Genomic DNA, 14,177 nt, shown 5'->3' on the forward strand with positions numbered 1-14,177 from the left:
AAGAGAAGTTTTACGCGTTTCTTATGTAAGTGATGTGCGAAGGTGCCGGCCGTAAAAATTCAGTGTGTTCAATCCCAGGCCTTGGTAGCGAGGTACGCAGCGCTTAAGTCTCAAATCTTAAGGTCGTGAGTTCGGTCCTCGTCCGGGGCATTTAATTTTGCGGGCACGGTAGCGCAGCGTGTTCGGTCAGAGGGTTAGCTGCCCTCTGTAACAAAAAAAATAAAACTGAGTGAACGGATCATCGGCGAACTTAAACGGGCATCCGCCTCGAACAATAAAGAACAAAATGAGATCAAAACAAAAAAAAAAAGTGATTAGCGTTCGCGCTTTGTAAGATGGTGATGGACGACGCGACGGTTCGAATCGTCATGGCATTCATTATCTGCAGTAGTCGAAGAACCTTCATTTTTGTAGTACAAGGCTAAATTCTGTGACATTCAGAAATTTTACACCTACACTATTCATTCTTGCTACATTAGCACTGTCTCACTGCTACGCTGGTTAACTGTCAAATGGGACCTGCCTCTTGTACGCAGCTCGAAGCGCCGACGTGCGAAGTAGTGCCTGGTACCTTAGCAGATTACATGTATGAAGGATTTCGCAAATCACGACAGACATACATTTTCAGAAAAATTCTATGCGTTTCTTCGTTCACTTGTTGATGATTCTAAATATGTTTGTTGTAATAATTAAATTTAAGTAAAAATAGTAAGTAGTCAAATAACATGAAATTCACTAAAACTTCATGGAAATACACGTGGTTTTTAAAAAATTATATTACGTTTCAAATGTCATAAATTAAACAATATGACTAGTGTTGAAGAAAATATAGACTAAAAACTATGTCCGAGCAGGAGTGGAATCGTCATCTCACGCGCGTTCGTCTTACGAAGCTCTAACGCTAACCATTTCTTTTTTTAATGTCATTTTGTTCGTTATGGCTCGTTGCATTTGTTCGTGGCGGACATCCCATGATCTCCATTCAAGTTCATCGTTGATCCGTTCACTCAATTTTTATTACAGAGGACAACTAACCCTCTGACAGAACACGCCGAGTTATCCACTTGACCACCATGAGCTTTCTCGTCTAGCACCTAAGCACAGATACATAAGCTACATCACAGACGCATAAAACTTCTCTTGCGATTTTCTTGGAATTGACAGAGTAGTGTACCTTACTTCTTGCAGATTATGTCGTTTTAATGGCCTACTAAAGGTGTACAAAATCTGGAGTAAATCTGTGATCACAACGTCGTAGCCTCCTCTTCTTAGAGATATTTCTCTACTAGGCTGACTTGCAGTGACAGTGAAGTGAAAATAATTACACAACAAAAATAACTAAAATAATTAGAAAGTTTTACTGTCAGCTTTTATTACATCATAGTAAAAATTTATAATGCACACACATTACTTTCTCATGAGTGAAGTGCTCTTCTGCAGTGAAATTTGCTTCAAAGTTCACTCGGAAATACTGAAATTTGGCTCTTGTCTCGCGTTGGAATTTTCAGTACTCTCGCATTTTGTTCTCTGCTCTTCAATTCTGGCCACACCCGAATTTCTGAAATACCTGTAGTATTTCAATTTGGGCAGCAATTCTCTTTTCTGAACTCAGCGACTGTAGCATCGGCACGAGAGACAGTGCGAAATTCATTTCCCCGTCAGTCGCACTTATCGTCTTGTCTTTGTCCAACGAAGCATTCACCGCCTTCGGTTTCGATTTGTCCCTCTGATCAGGCGGACGGCTCGGCGTCTGTACCTTGTGGGAAATTACCAACACATCGTCTCCTGCAGTGGCGGGGTCTGAACCAGTGATCAGCGAGTCCATCGTTGGCAGAAGGAACAGCAGTTTCTCGAAGTATATGTACTTCCTCCGCTTCTGCGGAGCTTGCCCAGACATAATGCTCTGCTGCGCTTTCAGCTCTCGCGTGAAACATGTACGGATATTCCACCATCGCTGTCGGACATATCGCACTGAAATGAAACAAAAAATAGAGCGATTAAAATTTTTGTTTACTCCTCCAGGAGCTTGTTTACAGACGTAGGCGTCAGAGTTTTGTCTTATGGCATCCTAAGCCTGGAGCGAGAATTGTAACAGGAGTCACTAAGGTTGTCCGTATACAAACGGCATTGCTGTGCATAAAAAGAGGAGGAATTGCATGCACGTTACGATAGATCAGTAACCTACACCATTTCAAAGGGAACTTCAAGAAACAGCCTGCCCTGCCGGAGCGTAAAACACTACGAAGGAGAACAGAAGCACGCAAATACACTATTGGCCATTAAAACTGCTACACCAAGAAGAAATGCAGATGATAAACGGGTAGTCATTGAACAAATATATTACACTAGAACTGACATGTGGTTACATTTTCACGCAATTTGGGTGCACAGATCCAGAGAAATCAGTACCCAGAACAAACTCCTCTGGCCGTAATAACGGCCTTGATACGCCTGGGCATTGAGTCAAACAGAGCTTGGATGGCGTGTACAGGTACAGCTGCCCATGTAGCTTCAACACGATACCACAGTTCATCAAGTGTAGTGACCGGCGTATTGTGACGAACCAGTTGCTCGGCCACCATTGGCCAGACGTTTTCAATTGGTGAGAGATCTGGAGAATGTGCTGGCCAGGGCAGCAGTCGAACATTTTCTGTATCCAGAAAGGCCCGTACAGGACCTGCAACATGCGGTCGTGCATTATCCTGCTGAAAAGTAGGATTTCGCAGGGATCGAATGAAGGGTAGAGCCACGAGTCGTAGCACATGTGAAATGTAACGACCACTGTTCAAAGTGCCGTCAATGCGAACAAGAGGTGAACGAGACGTGTAACCAATGGCACCCCATACCATCACGCCGGGTGATACGCCAGTATGACGATGACGAATACACGCTTCCAATGTGCGTTCACCGCGATGTCGCCAAATACGGATGCTACCATCATGATGCTGTAAACAGAACCTGGATTCGTCCGAAAAAATGACGTTTTGCGATTCGTGCACCCAGGTTCGTCGTTGACTACCCCATCGCAGGCGCTCCTGTCTGTGATGCAGCGTCAAGGGTAACCACAGCCATGGTCTCCGAGCTGATAGTCCATGGTGCTGCAAACGTGGTCGAACTGTTCGTGCAGATGGTTGTTGTCTTGCAAACGTCCCCATCTGTTGACTCAGGGATCGAGACGTGGCTGCACGATCCGTTACAGCCATGCGGATGAGATGCCTGTCATCTCGACTGCTAGTGATACGAGGCCGTTGGGATCCAGCACGGCGTTCCGTATTACCCTCATGAACCCACCGATTCCATATTCTGCTAATAGTCATTGGATCTCGACCAACGCGAGCAGCAATGTCGCGATACGATAAACCGCAATCGCGGTAGGCTACAATCCGACCTTTATCAAATTCTGAAACGTGATGGTACGCATTTCTCCCCCTGACACGAGGCATCACAACAACGTTTCGCGAGGCAACGCCGGTCAACTGCTGTTTGTGTATGAGACATCGGTTGGAAACTTTCCTCATGTCAACACGTTGTAGGTGTCGCCACCGGCGCCAACCTTGTGTGAATGCTCCGAAAAAGCTAATTATTTGCATATCACAGCATCTTCTTCCTGTCGGTTAAATTTCGCGTCTGTAGCACGTCATCTACGTGGTGTAGCAATTTTAATGGCCAGTAGTGTACGTTATCACTTACTTTGAGCTGTAGAATATGACGTAATACAGTAGACAGCGTACGTTACTAAAGAATGGTAGTCCGGATCGGGCTGATTACAAGAGGCTGTCGATGTTTTGACACGTAACACCCGTTGTAAGGGGTTTTCCACCCTGCTGGAGCAAATGTAATCTCGATGTATTGCTCACTTGCTAGAACGACAGTTCACAGGCGCTGGCTGAGACATAAAATATCTTTGCCCCTGTTAAAAGAGAGCTGCAATAGAGTCGCAGGTCAAAGCAGTCTCTGCCGCAGTTGCAGTCGCTCGCTGCTACAGTGTAGTTGTAGTCTGTCACTGCTATAGCGCAGTTTACAGTTAGTAGTTGTTAAAGTCACAGTGGAGAACAAATTGTAAAATTTTATCATATGGAACTGAATAATAACTGTGATCAGCCGCAGAGCTAAATGATACCATGGAATGAGATGATGATGAACAAATGAATAATTGTTAATATAATGAAAAACCAACAGTGTAATTAAGTCAACCATCTATTGTAAGGTAAATTTTACTATTTTTTATTGGCATGCGTGTAGTTAAGTCACTTGTCTGAGATGTTAATATGAATTTGTTTCAATCTTTTCTTTCATGATTCGTCAGCACTAGTTGACCCAGGTTTGTAATATATTCAATTTTCCCGTGTGATGGATTGTAGATCTTTATCAATAACGTAAAAAATTTCAGAATGTAATTGTTTTTACCAGCAGCTATAAAAAAAAGTATAATTTCCCCTTAAAATGTTCCAGAATCTTTGTCAGATCATTATCATGTGCTCTTTAGTAATCAGACGAGCAGCTGTGTAGAGTCATGTGCTCTCTAGTAATCAGGCGACCAGCTGTGCAGCTGTGTCACTAAGTAAAGTCAGTTTTCCTAGTAATTCAAATCTCAGACAAATGTTATCCAGTATTAGTAGATAGGCCAGCACTGCACTAAGCTGTGCCATTTACGAGCAGATATACAGACAGCGTTAGCCGGCGGCACCATCGCGAGGTTATTTTATATTTTTTTTATTTATACGGGAAGGTTACACCGTTAACAGTGAAAATGTGATGCATATAGAAGAAATGAGACCCGTGCTGGAATTTAGCTTTAATTTATTAGGCTTACAACTTCGCTTTCGCCGGTTCTCTCGAAGTTCGAGGTTTTATTGTGAAAAACTTGCAGAAGCTTTAGGATTGAAAGTATTGGCAATCGCCCGCCACTTCTTCAAAAATGGTTGAAATGGCTCTGAGCACTATGCGACTTAACTTCTGAGGTCATCAGTTGCCTTGAACTTAGAGCTAATTAAACCTAACTAACCTAAGGACATCACACACAGCCATGCCCGAGGCAGTATTCGAACCTGCGACCGTAGCGGTCGCTCGGCTCCAGACTGTAGCGCCTAGAACCGCACGGCCACTCCGGCCGGCGGGCCACTACTTCCCCAATCTTAGCAGCGTAGGAATCCAGCGACGGAAGAACTAGGCGTCTTTTGAGGAGATCACTGACTCGACCCAATTTTGTACTTGTTCATGACAGGCTATGCGCCATTGATCAAAAAAGGTGGTAGTCGGGAGAAATATCTGTGGAAGACGGCAGGTGGGTAGGACTCCCCATTTCAACGTTTCCGAGTATGTTTTGACGGGTTTTGCGACGTGGCATCGAGCACTGTCAAGCTGCAGAATCATCTTGTCACGTCTACTGCTGTGCTGTGGCCTTTTGTTTTTCAGTGCTCTGATCAAACGCATCAGCTGCTTCCGATAACGATCTCCTGTGATGGTTTCCATAGGTTTCAGTAGTTTCGAAAACCGGCTCCCTTCCAGTGCCATATCAGTCTTCGACGTCAAAATCACCGTTATCGAAGCGCTGAAACAATTCCCTGCATGTTCTTTCAGTAATAGGTGCCTCACCATAGGTCTTACTCAGCATTTTTGAGCCTCAGTCACAGATTACGTTAAAGCAGATAATGAAAACTTAACGCAAACGACGAGAACTAGACTTGCACGTCGACATGTTCAATCGAGAATAAGTTTGTGATAAAATGAAAAAATATTACTTACGTGAATAAAAAAATTGTAACAGATGACTAGTCAGAAATATTACTATTTTCGTCATTTGTTGATGGAAAGGAATGGGGTAATCTATATCTAATCTATATCGTCGTATCGTTAAATTAGACATTTTGTAGTTATTACTCTGAAAATCAAAATGCAAATGCTGATGTGAGTCATTGCAGTTACACAGTTAATCAAAAAAGAAAGTGGGAAAACAAAATTAGCAAAACCTATTGAACGGGGAAGGAAAATAATTGAGTAAAAATATTTTGTTGTGAGATAATTACACAGATGTATTGAAAATAAGTAACTTACGTAGGTGAATTTCACAGATAAACTCTGCATTTTATTCGCTATTTTTTTCAGTCAAGGTGCGGGTTCGTTTAAAACAGTTACTTATTGATGTGAAATGGGCGGCAGAGCTAATGACGAAAATATGTAATATAGAATTCACAGTAAAAACTGGCTATACATTTCTCTAATTTCGAGCAAGAGACCGACTCCAGCCGCAATCTGGAATCGAAATAGTTGAATAGCGAAAGTTGAAAATCTGTGCCAGACTGGGCCTCGAACTCGGGTCACCCATTCAATGTAGACAATTGCCTTAACTGACTCGGCTATCCAACCCAAATTCAGAACTTGTCACACGCTAGTAGCGTCCACTGTCTATACACCAACTTGCTTGCAGTAAGTCCTGTATTCCTACAAGAGACACTAACTCGGTTGTCCTTCACTGAAGTTATCAAGGCAGTCACGTCTTCAGATATACTACATAGACCTACAATGTATAATGGGTAAATTGGAGATATTTTTATTGGTGACAGGACAGTTTGTACTGAATGACATTACATCAGTATTTACTTCTTTTACAAACAAACTCCGCCCGAACAGGCTTTAAGGGGCTCCGGAACGCCCTATACTTGCAATGTTAAAATAACGCTTATAAATTACATCTTTCCTCACAAAGTATTTGAGGTAGGAAGTTGAACTTTTTACAGATTATTTATTGGAATATGGGCTACAACTTAACACAGGGATTTTACAAAATTTTAGTTCAGTTATTAAAGATGATTTTTTTTCAATTGTAATGAAAATTCACAACATTTTTTTGCAATTTTTTATTTATATATTCAAAAATATACAGTTTTTTGGAAAAAGGCTGTGTTAAATTATGCAGAAGGTACTGTGTAACATTTACTGAAAGTTTGAAACAAATATGTTTGGAAGATCCTTAGAAAACATGTAATTAGTAGGAGAAAATAAAAGTTTTGGGAATCGAGCGACAAAGATTGGATTAACTTTTTAGTGCATTCCAGGTCCATAGGATGGATTATCTTCATCCTCTGCAAACTCCTCTTGTTCCTCCTCCTGTTTACTGTTGCTTGTATTTCTAGACTCTTTACAGCCCTGTCTGCAGCCCGAAGGCGTTCCTTGTGTAAAGCAAGCATCGCTCGTACCATGTTAGAATGTTATTATTTACAGTAATAACACATACCTTTGGCTTTCCAACATTTCTCCTTTTCTTAAAAGCCTTCAGAGGATTTCTAATAACTTTACTTTTACTCATTATTATACTTCAACAAAACAGAGACTCAAGAAACAGAATTAATTACGAATATTTTCGAGATAACGACAGAGTAAATTAACATGAAACAATCGACAATCACACCAGCGATATATATTGAACTATCACAGGTTAGCCACAACACATACTTTATCTCACATCACTAAAATGTACCTGATGAACACGGACGTTAATAATGACACCATTTGACAGCAGTTTAACAGCACCACAGGGGTCACGCCCATGTAGAACACATTTCAAAAAAAATTTAAAAATAGTTGTAGTCTTCGGAATTGAATAAATTATATATTTATTAAAAGGTAATAGTCTGCAGATTCAGAAAACGCAAAAAAGTAAAAATTGAACTTTTCATGATTTTGAGCCTTTCCGGAGCCCCTTAAAGGCCCGACGGTACCGACCGACCGCCGTGTCATTCTCACCCTTAGGCGTCATCGGATGCGGATACAGATGGGCATGTGGTCAGCACACAGCCCTTTTGGCCACTTCAGTTTTCGTGACTGGTGCCGCTACCCCTCAGTCAAGTAGCTCATTAATTGGCCTCACAAGGGCTGAGTGCAACCCGCTTTCCAACAACACTCGGCAAACCCGGACATTGAACCATCCAAGTGCTAGCCAAGCCCGACAGCACTTAACTTCGGCGATCTGACGGGAACCGGTGTTACCACAGCGGCAAGGCCGTTGGCATTTAATTTGCACACTGATTATTATGTGTATAGAAGTAGTATGTGTTTAGGCTAGTTAGTACCTCCAAGGACATGTGGCAAGAGCAAGCCATGAATGCTTATTTTGCCCTGCGCAGCAAGTCTGGTATAGAAGTGTGGACACGGTAATGCAAAACGCTTAGCCTACACTGACAGGTGTAATCCACTTAGCAGTGCAGTTAGACACGTCCAGCAAACATTCAGGTAGTAAATTACGGGAAATGCCTTTGGAAAGACTGCTTGATGCTGAGCAGAAAGAACCAGCATACTGATGTGTGCACATTTTAAGGTGCCACATATAAAAATATCTGCACTTATACCTATTACACCCAGTATAAGTCTGCTGTCTGTTCTGTCAGATATGTCTGAGCCAAACAGACAGCGCGCACATCCACACACACACACACACACACACACACACACACACACAAAATGGTTTAAATGGCTCTGAGCACTATGGGACTTAACATCTGTGGTCATCAGTCCCATAGAACTTAGAACTACTTAAACCTAACTAACCTAAGGACATCACACACATCCATGCCCAAGGCAGGATTCGAACCTGCGACCGCAGCGGTCACGCGGTTCCAGACTGAAGCGCCTAGAACCGCACGGCCACACTGGCCGGCATACATACACACACACACACACACACACACACACACACAGATATATATATATATATATATATATATATATATACACATAGAGAGACCAACATCCTTCTGAATGTGCGTAGTGTATTCATCTCTTGGTCTCGCTCTACGATTTTTACCCTCCACGCTGCCCTCCAGTACTAAACTAGTCATCCCTTGATGCCGCAGAACATGACCTACCAACCGGTCGCTTCTTCTAGTCAAGTTGTGCCACAAATTCGCCTTCTTCCCAATTCTATTCAGTACCTCCTCATTAGTTACCTGATCTACCCATCTGATCTTCAGCATTCTTCTGTAGCACCACATTTCGAAAGCTTCTATTCTCTTCTTGTCTAAACTATTTATCGTCCATGTTTCACTTCCATACATGGCTACACTCCATACAAATACTTTCAGAAAAGACTTCCTGAGACTTAAATCTATACTCGATGTTAACAAATTTCTCTTCTTCAGAAACGCTTTCCTAGCCATTGCCAGTCTACATTCTATATCCTCTCTACTTCGACCATCATCCGTTGATTAGCTTCCCAAATAGCAAAACCCATCAACTACTTTAAGTATCTCAATTCCTAACCTAATTCCCTCAGCGTCATCTGCTTTAATTTGACTACATTTCATTATCCTCGATTTGCTTTTGTTGATGTTCATCTTGTATCCTCCTTTAAATGCTCTGTCCGTTCCGATCAGCTGCTGTTTCAGGTCCTTTGCTGTTTCTGACACAATTAAAAAGTCATCGGCAAACCTCAAAGGTTTATTTCTGCTCCATGTATTTTAATTCCTACTCCAAATTTGTCTTTTGTTTCCTTTACTGCTTGCTCAATATACAGATTGAATAACATCGTGGTTGACTACAACCCTGTATCACTCCCTTCCCAACCACTGCTTCCCTTTCATGCCCCTCGACTCATAACCGCCATCTGCTTTTGTAAATAGCCTTTCGCTCCCTGTTTTGACCAATGGCACCTTCTGAATTTGAAAGAGAGTATTCCAGTCAATATTGTTAAAAGCTTTCTCTAAGCGTACAAATGCCAGAAACGTAGGTTTGCCTCTCCTTAATCTACCTTCTGAGGTACGTCGTAGGGTTAGTGTTGCCTCAGGTGTTCCAACATTTCTACTGAATCCAAACTGACCATCCCCGAGGTCGGCTTCTACCAGTTTTTCCATTCGTCTGTAAAGAATTCGTGTTAGTATTTTGCAGTGTTGACTTATTAAACTGATAGTTCGGTAATTTTCACATCTGTCAACACCTGCTTTCTTTGGGATTGGAATTATTATATTCTTCTTGAAGTCTGAGGGTATTTCGCCTGTCTCATACATCTTGCTCACCAGGTGGTAGAGTTTTGTTATGGCTGGCCCTCCCAAGGCATCAGTAGTTCTGATGGAATGTTGTCTACTCCCGGAGCCTTGTTTCGACTTAGGTCTCTCAGTACTCTGTCAGACTCTTCACGCAGTATCATATCTCCCGTTTCATCTTCATCTACGTCATCTTCCATCTCCATAATATTACCCTCAAGTACATCACCCTTGTATAGACCCTCTATATACTCCTTTCACCTTTCTGCTTTCCCTTCTTTGCTTAGAACTGGGTTTCCATCTGAGCTCTTGATATTCATACAAGTGGTTCTCTTTTCTCCAAAGGTCTCTTTAATTTTCCTGTAGGCAATTACCGCTAGTGATATATGCCTCTACATCCTTACATTTATCCTCTAGCCATTCTTGCTTAGCCATTTTGCACTTCCTATCGATCTCATTTTTGAGACGTTTGTATTCCTTTTTGTCTGCTTCATTTACTGCACTTTTATATTTTCTCCTTTCATCTATTAAATTCAATATCTCTTCTGTTACCCAAGGATTTATACTAGCCCTCGTCCTTTTACCTACTTGATCCTCTGCTTTCACTATTTCATCTCTCAAAGCTACCCTTTCTTCTTCTACTGTATTTCTTTCCCCCATTCTTGCCAACCGTTCCTCTCTCTGAAACTCTCTGTAAACTCTGGTTGTTTCAGTTTATCCAGGTCCCATCTCCCTAAATTCTCACCTTTTTTCATTTTCTTGAGGTTTAAATCTACAGGTCATAGCCAGTGGATTGTGGTCAGAGCCCACATCTGTCCCTGGAAATACCTTACAATTTAAAACGTGGTTCCTAAATCTCTGTCTTACCATTATATAATCTATCTGAAACCTTCCAGTGTCTCGAGGCCTCTTCCACGTATACAGCCTTCTTTCATGATTCTTGAACCAAGTGTTAGCTATGATTAAGTTATGCTGTGTGCAAAATTCTACCAGGCGGCTTCCTCTTTCATTCCTTACCTCCATTCCATTTTCACCTAGTACTTTTCCTTCATATTAAATTTTTGTCTCCCTTCACTATCTTAATAATTTCATTTATCTCATCATAAATTTCTTCAATCTCTTCGACATCTGCGGAGCTAGTTGGCATATAAACTTGTACTGCTGTGGTAGGCGTGGGCTTCGTGTCTATCTTGGCTACAATGATGCGTTCATTATGCTGTTCGTAGTAGCTTACTCACGCTCCTATTTGTTTTATTCATTATTAAGCCTACTCCTGCATTACCCCTATTTGATTTTGTGTTTATAACCCTGTATTCACCTGACCATAAGTCTTGTTCCTCCTGCCACGGCATTCACTAATTCCCACTATATCTAACTTTAGTCTATCCATTATCCTTTTTAAATTTTCTAACCTACCTGCCCGATTAAGGGATCTGACATTCCGCGCTCTGATCCGCAGATCGCCGGTTTCCTTTTTCCTGATAACGTCGTCCTCCTGAGTAGTCCCCGCCCGGAGATCCGAATGGGGGACTATTTTACCTCAGGAATATCTTACTCAAGAGGACGCCATCATCATTTAACCATACAGTAAAGCTGCATGCCTTCGGGAAAAACTACAGCTGTAGTTTCCCCTTGCTTTCAGCCGTTCGCTGTAAAAGCACAGCACAATCGTTTTGGTTAATGTTACAAGGCCAGATTAGACACTCATCCAGACTGTTGTCCCTGCAACTACTGAAAAGGCTGCTGCCCCTCTTCAGGAACCACACGTTTGTCTGGCCTCTCAACAGATACCCGCCTGTTGTGGCTGTACCTACGGTACGGCTATCACTCACTCACGCACACACACACACACACACACACACACATATATATATATATATATATATATATATATATATATATATATATACACTCCTGGAAATTGAAATAAGAACACCGTGAATTCATTGTCCCAGGAAGCGGAAACTTTATTGACACATTCCTGGGGTCAGATACATCACATCATCACACTGACAGAACCACAGGCACATAGACACAGGCAACAGAGCATGCATAATGTCGGCACTAGTACAGTGTATATCCACCTTTCGCAGCAATGCAGGCTGCTATTCTCCCATGGAGACGATCGTAGAGATGCTGGATGTAGTCCTGTGGAACGGCTTGCCATGCCATTTCCACCTGGCGCCTCAGTTGGACCAGCGTTCGTGCTGGACGTGCAGACCGCGTGAGACGACGCTTCATCCAGTCCCAAACATGCTCAATGGGGGACAGATCCGGAGATCTTGCTGGCCAGGGTAGTTGACTTACACCTTCTAGAGCACGTTGGGTGGCACGGGATACATGCGGACGTGCATTGTCCTGTTGGAACAGCAAGTTCCCTTGCCGGTCTAGGAATGGTAGAACGATGGGTTCGATGACGGTTTGGATGTACCGTGCACTATTCAGTGTCCCCTCGACGATCACCAGTGGTGTACGGCCAGTGTAGGAGATCGCTCCCCACACCATGATGCCGGGTGTTGGCCCTGTGTGCCTCGGTCGTATGCAGTCCTGATTGTGGCGCTCACCTGCACGGCGCCAAACACGCATACGACCATCATTGGCACCAAGGCAGAAGCGACTCTCATCGCTGAAGACGACACGTCTCCATTCGTCCCTCCATTCACGCCTGTCGCGACACCACTGGAGGCGGGCTGCACGATGTTGGGGCGTGAGCGGAAGACGGCCTAACGGTGTGCGGGACCGTAGCCCAGCTTCATGGAGACGGTTACGAATGGTCCTCGCCGATACCCCAGGAGCAACAGTGTCCCTAATTTGCTGGGAAGTGGCGATGCGGTCCCCTACGGCACTGCGTAGGATCCTACGGTCTTGGCGTGCATCCGTGCGTCGCTGCGGTCCGGTCCCAGGTCGACGGGCACGTGCACCTTCCGCCGACCACTGGCGACAACATCGATGTACTGTGGAGACCTCACGCCCCACGTGTTGAGCAATTCGGCGGTACGTCCACCCGGCATCCCGCATGCCCACTATACGCCCTCGCTCAAAGTCCGTCAACTGCACATACGGTTCACGTCCACGCTGTCGCGGCATGCTACCAGTGTTAAAGACTGCGATGGAGCTCCGTATGCCACGGCAAACTGGCTGACACTGACGGCGGCGGTGCACAAATGCTGCGCAGCTAGCGCCATTCGACGGCCAACACCGCGGTTCCTGGTGTGTCCGCTGTGCCGTGCGTGTGATCATTGCTTGTACAGCCCTCTCGCAGTGTCCGGAGCAAGTATGGTGGGTCTGACACACCGGTGTCAATGTGTTCTTTTTTCCATTTCCAGGAGTATATATATATATATATATATATATATATATATATATATATATATATATATATATATAGCACTCTTTGATCTTAAAATGGTTGCTCCACTGCTAAACCTGATTATTCAAATGCTTCTTTAGAATGCAATCAAGATAGATATATATATATATATATATATATATATATATATATATATATATATATATATATATATATATAGCAATGGAGCAACCATTTTCAGATCAAAGAGTGCTGCGGATGTCCAATGAAAATTTAGCGTGACGTACAGGAAAGCAGCACCAACCAGAAAGGCACTCTACAGTTGACTTGTAAAGCTCGTAGAAACTGGGTGTTTGTCGGCCAGATGTGAATGCAAAAAAATGGCTCTGAGCACTATGGGACTTAACATCTGTGGTCATCAGTCCCCTAGAACTTAGAACTGCTTAAATCTAACTAACCTAAGGACATCACACACATCCATGCCCGAGGCAGGATTCGAACCTGCGACCGTAGCGGTCGCGCGATTCCAGACTGTAGCGCCTAAAACCGCTCGGCCATCCCGGCCGGCTGTTTGTTCAAAAACTGAAACTGGTTATCTGACTATATATTTCGATCAAGATAACCCAATTTATAGTAAACTAAAACGGATAATGTCAATTGACTATGGCACATCTTAGAAATCACAGTAAAAAGTTTTGTAAACTGGTAAGCTGGAATTCATCAAGAGCAAGAAGTTGTAAAGATATTTGGTAAAAGTAATAAATAGGAAATTTTTGAAACCTACATTTTGATTTGCAACACAAGAATGAGAAACTTAAACTTCAACTTTCATGCATCCCAGACGATCCTAGACTTCGATGCATTAATTACAATCTTAACTCCAAGAATGATGC

At 43.0% G+C, this 14,177-nt stretch overlaps 1 protein-coding gene across 2 annotated transcripts in view; it reads right to left on the minus strand.

The window, feature by feature from the left end:
• Nucleotides 1-1,408: 1,408 nt before the first annotated feature.
• The window catches only part of LOC126149522 (uncharacterized), a 222,703-nt gene continuing 209,934 nt past the window's right edge, over nt 1,409-14,177 (minus strand). For both annotated transcript variants that reach the window (XM_049915820.1, XM_049915819.1), the window contains exon 2: nt 1,409-1,971. In XM_049915820.1, coding sequence (XP_049771777.1) covers nt 1,731-1,971 — 241 coding nt within the window. In that variant the 3' untranslated portion in view covers nt 1,409-1,730. The remainder of the gene's footprint in view (nt 1,972-14,177) is intronic.

The sequence above is a fragment of the Schistocerca cancellata genome, chromosome 2 (genome assembly GCF_023864275.1).
Source record: "Schistocerca cancellata isolate TAMUIC-IGC-003103 chromosome 2, iqSchCanc2.1, whole genome shotgun sequence".
Classification (NCBI taxonomy): Eukaryota; Metazoa; Arthropoda; class Insecta; order Orthoptera; family Acrididae; genus Schistocerca; species Schistocerca cancellata.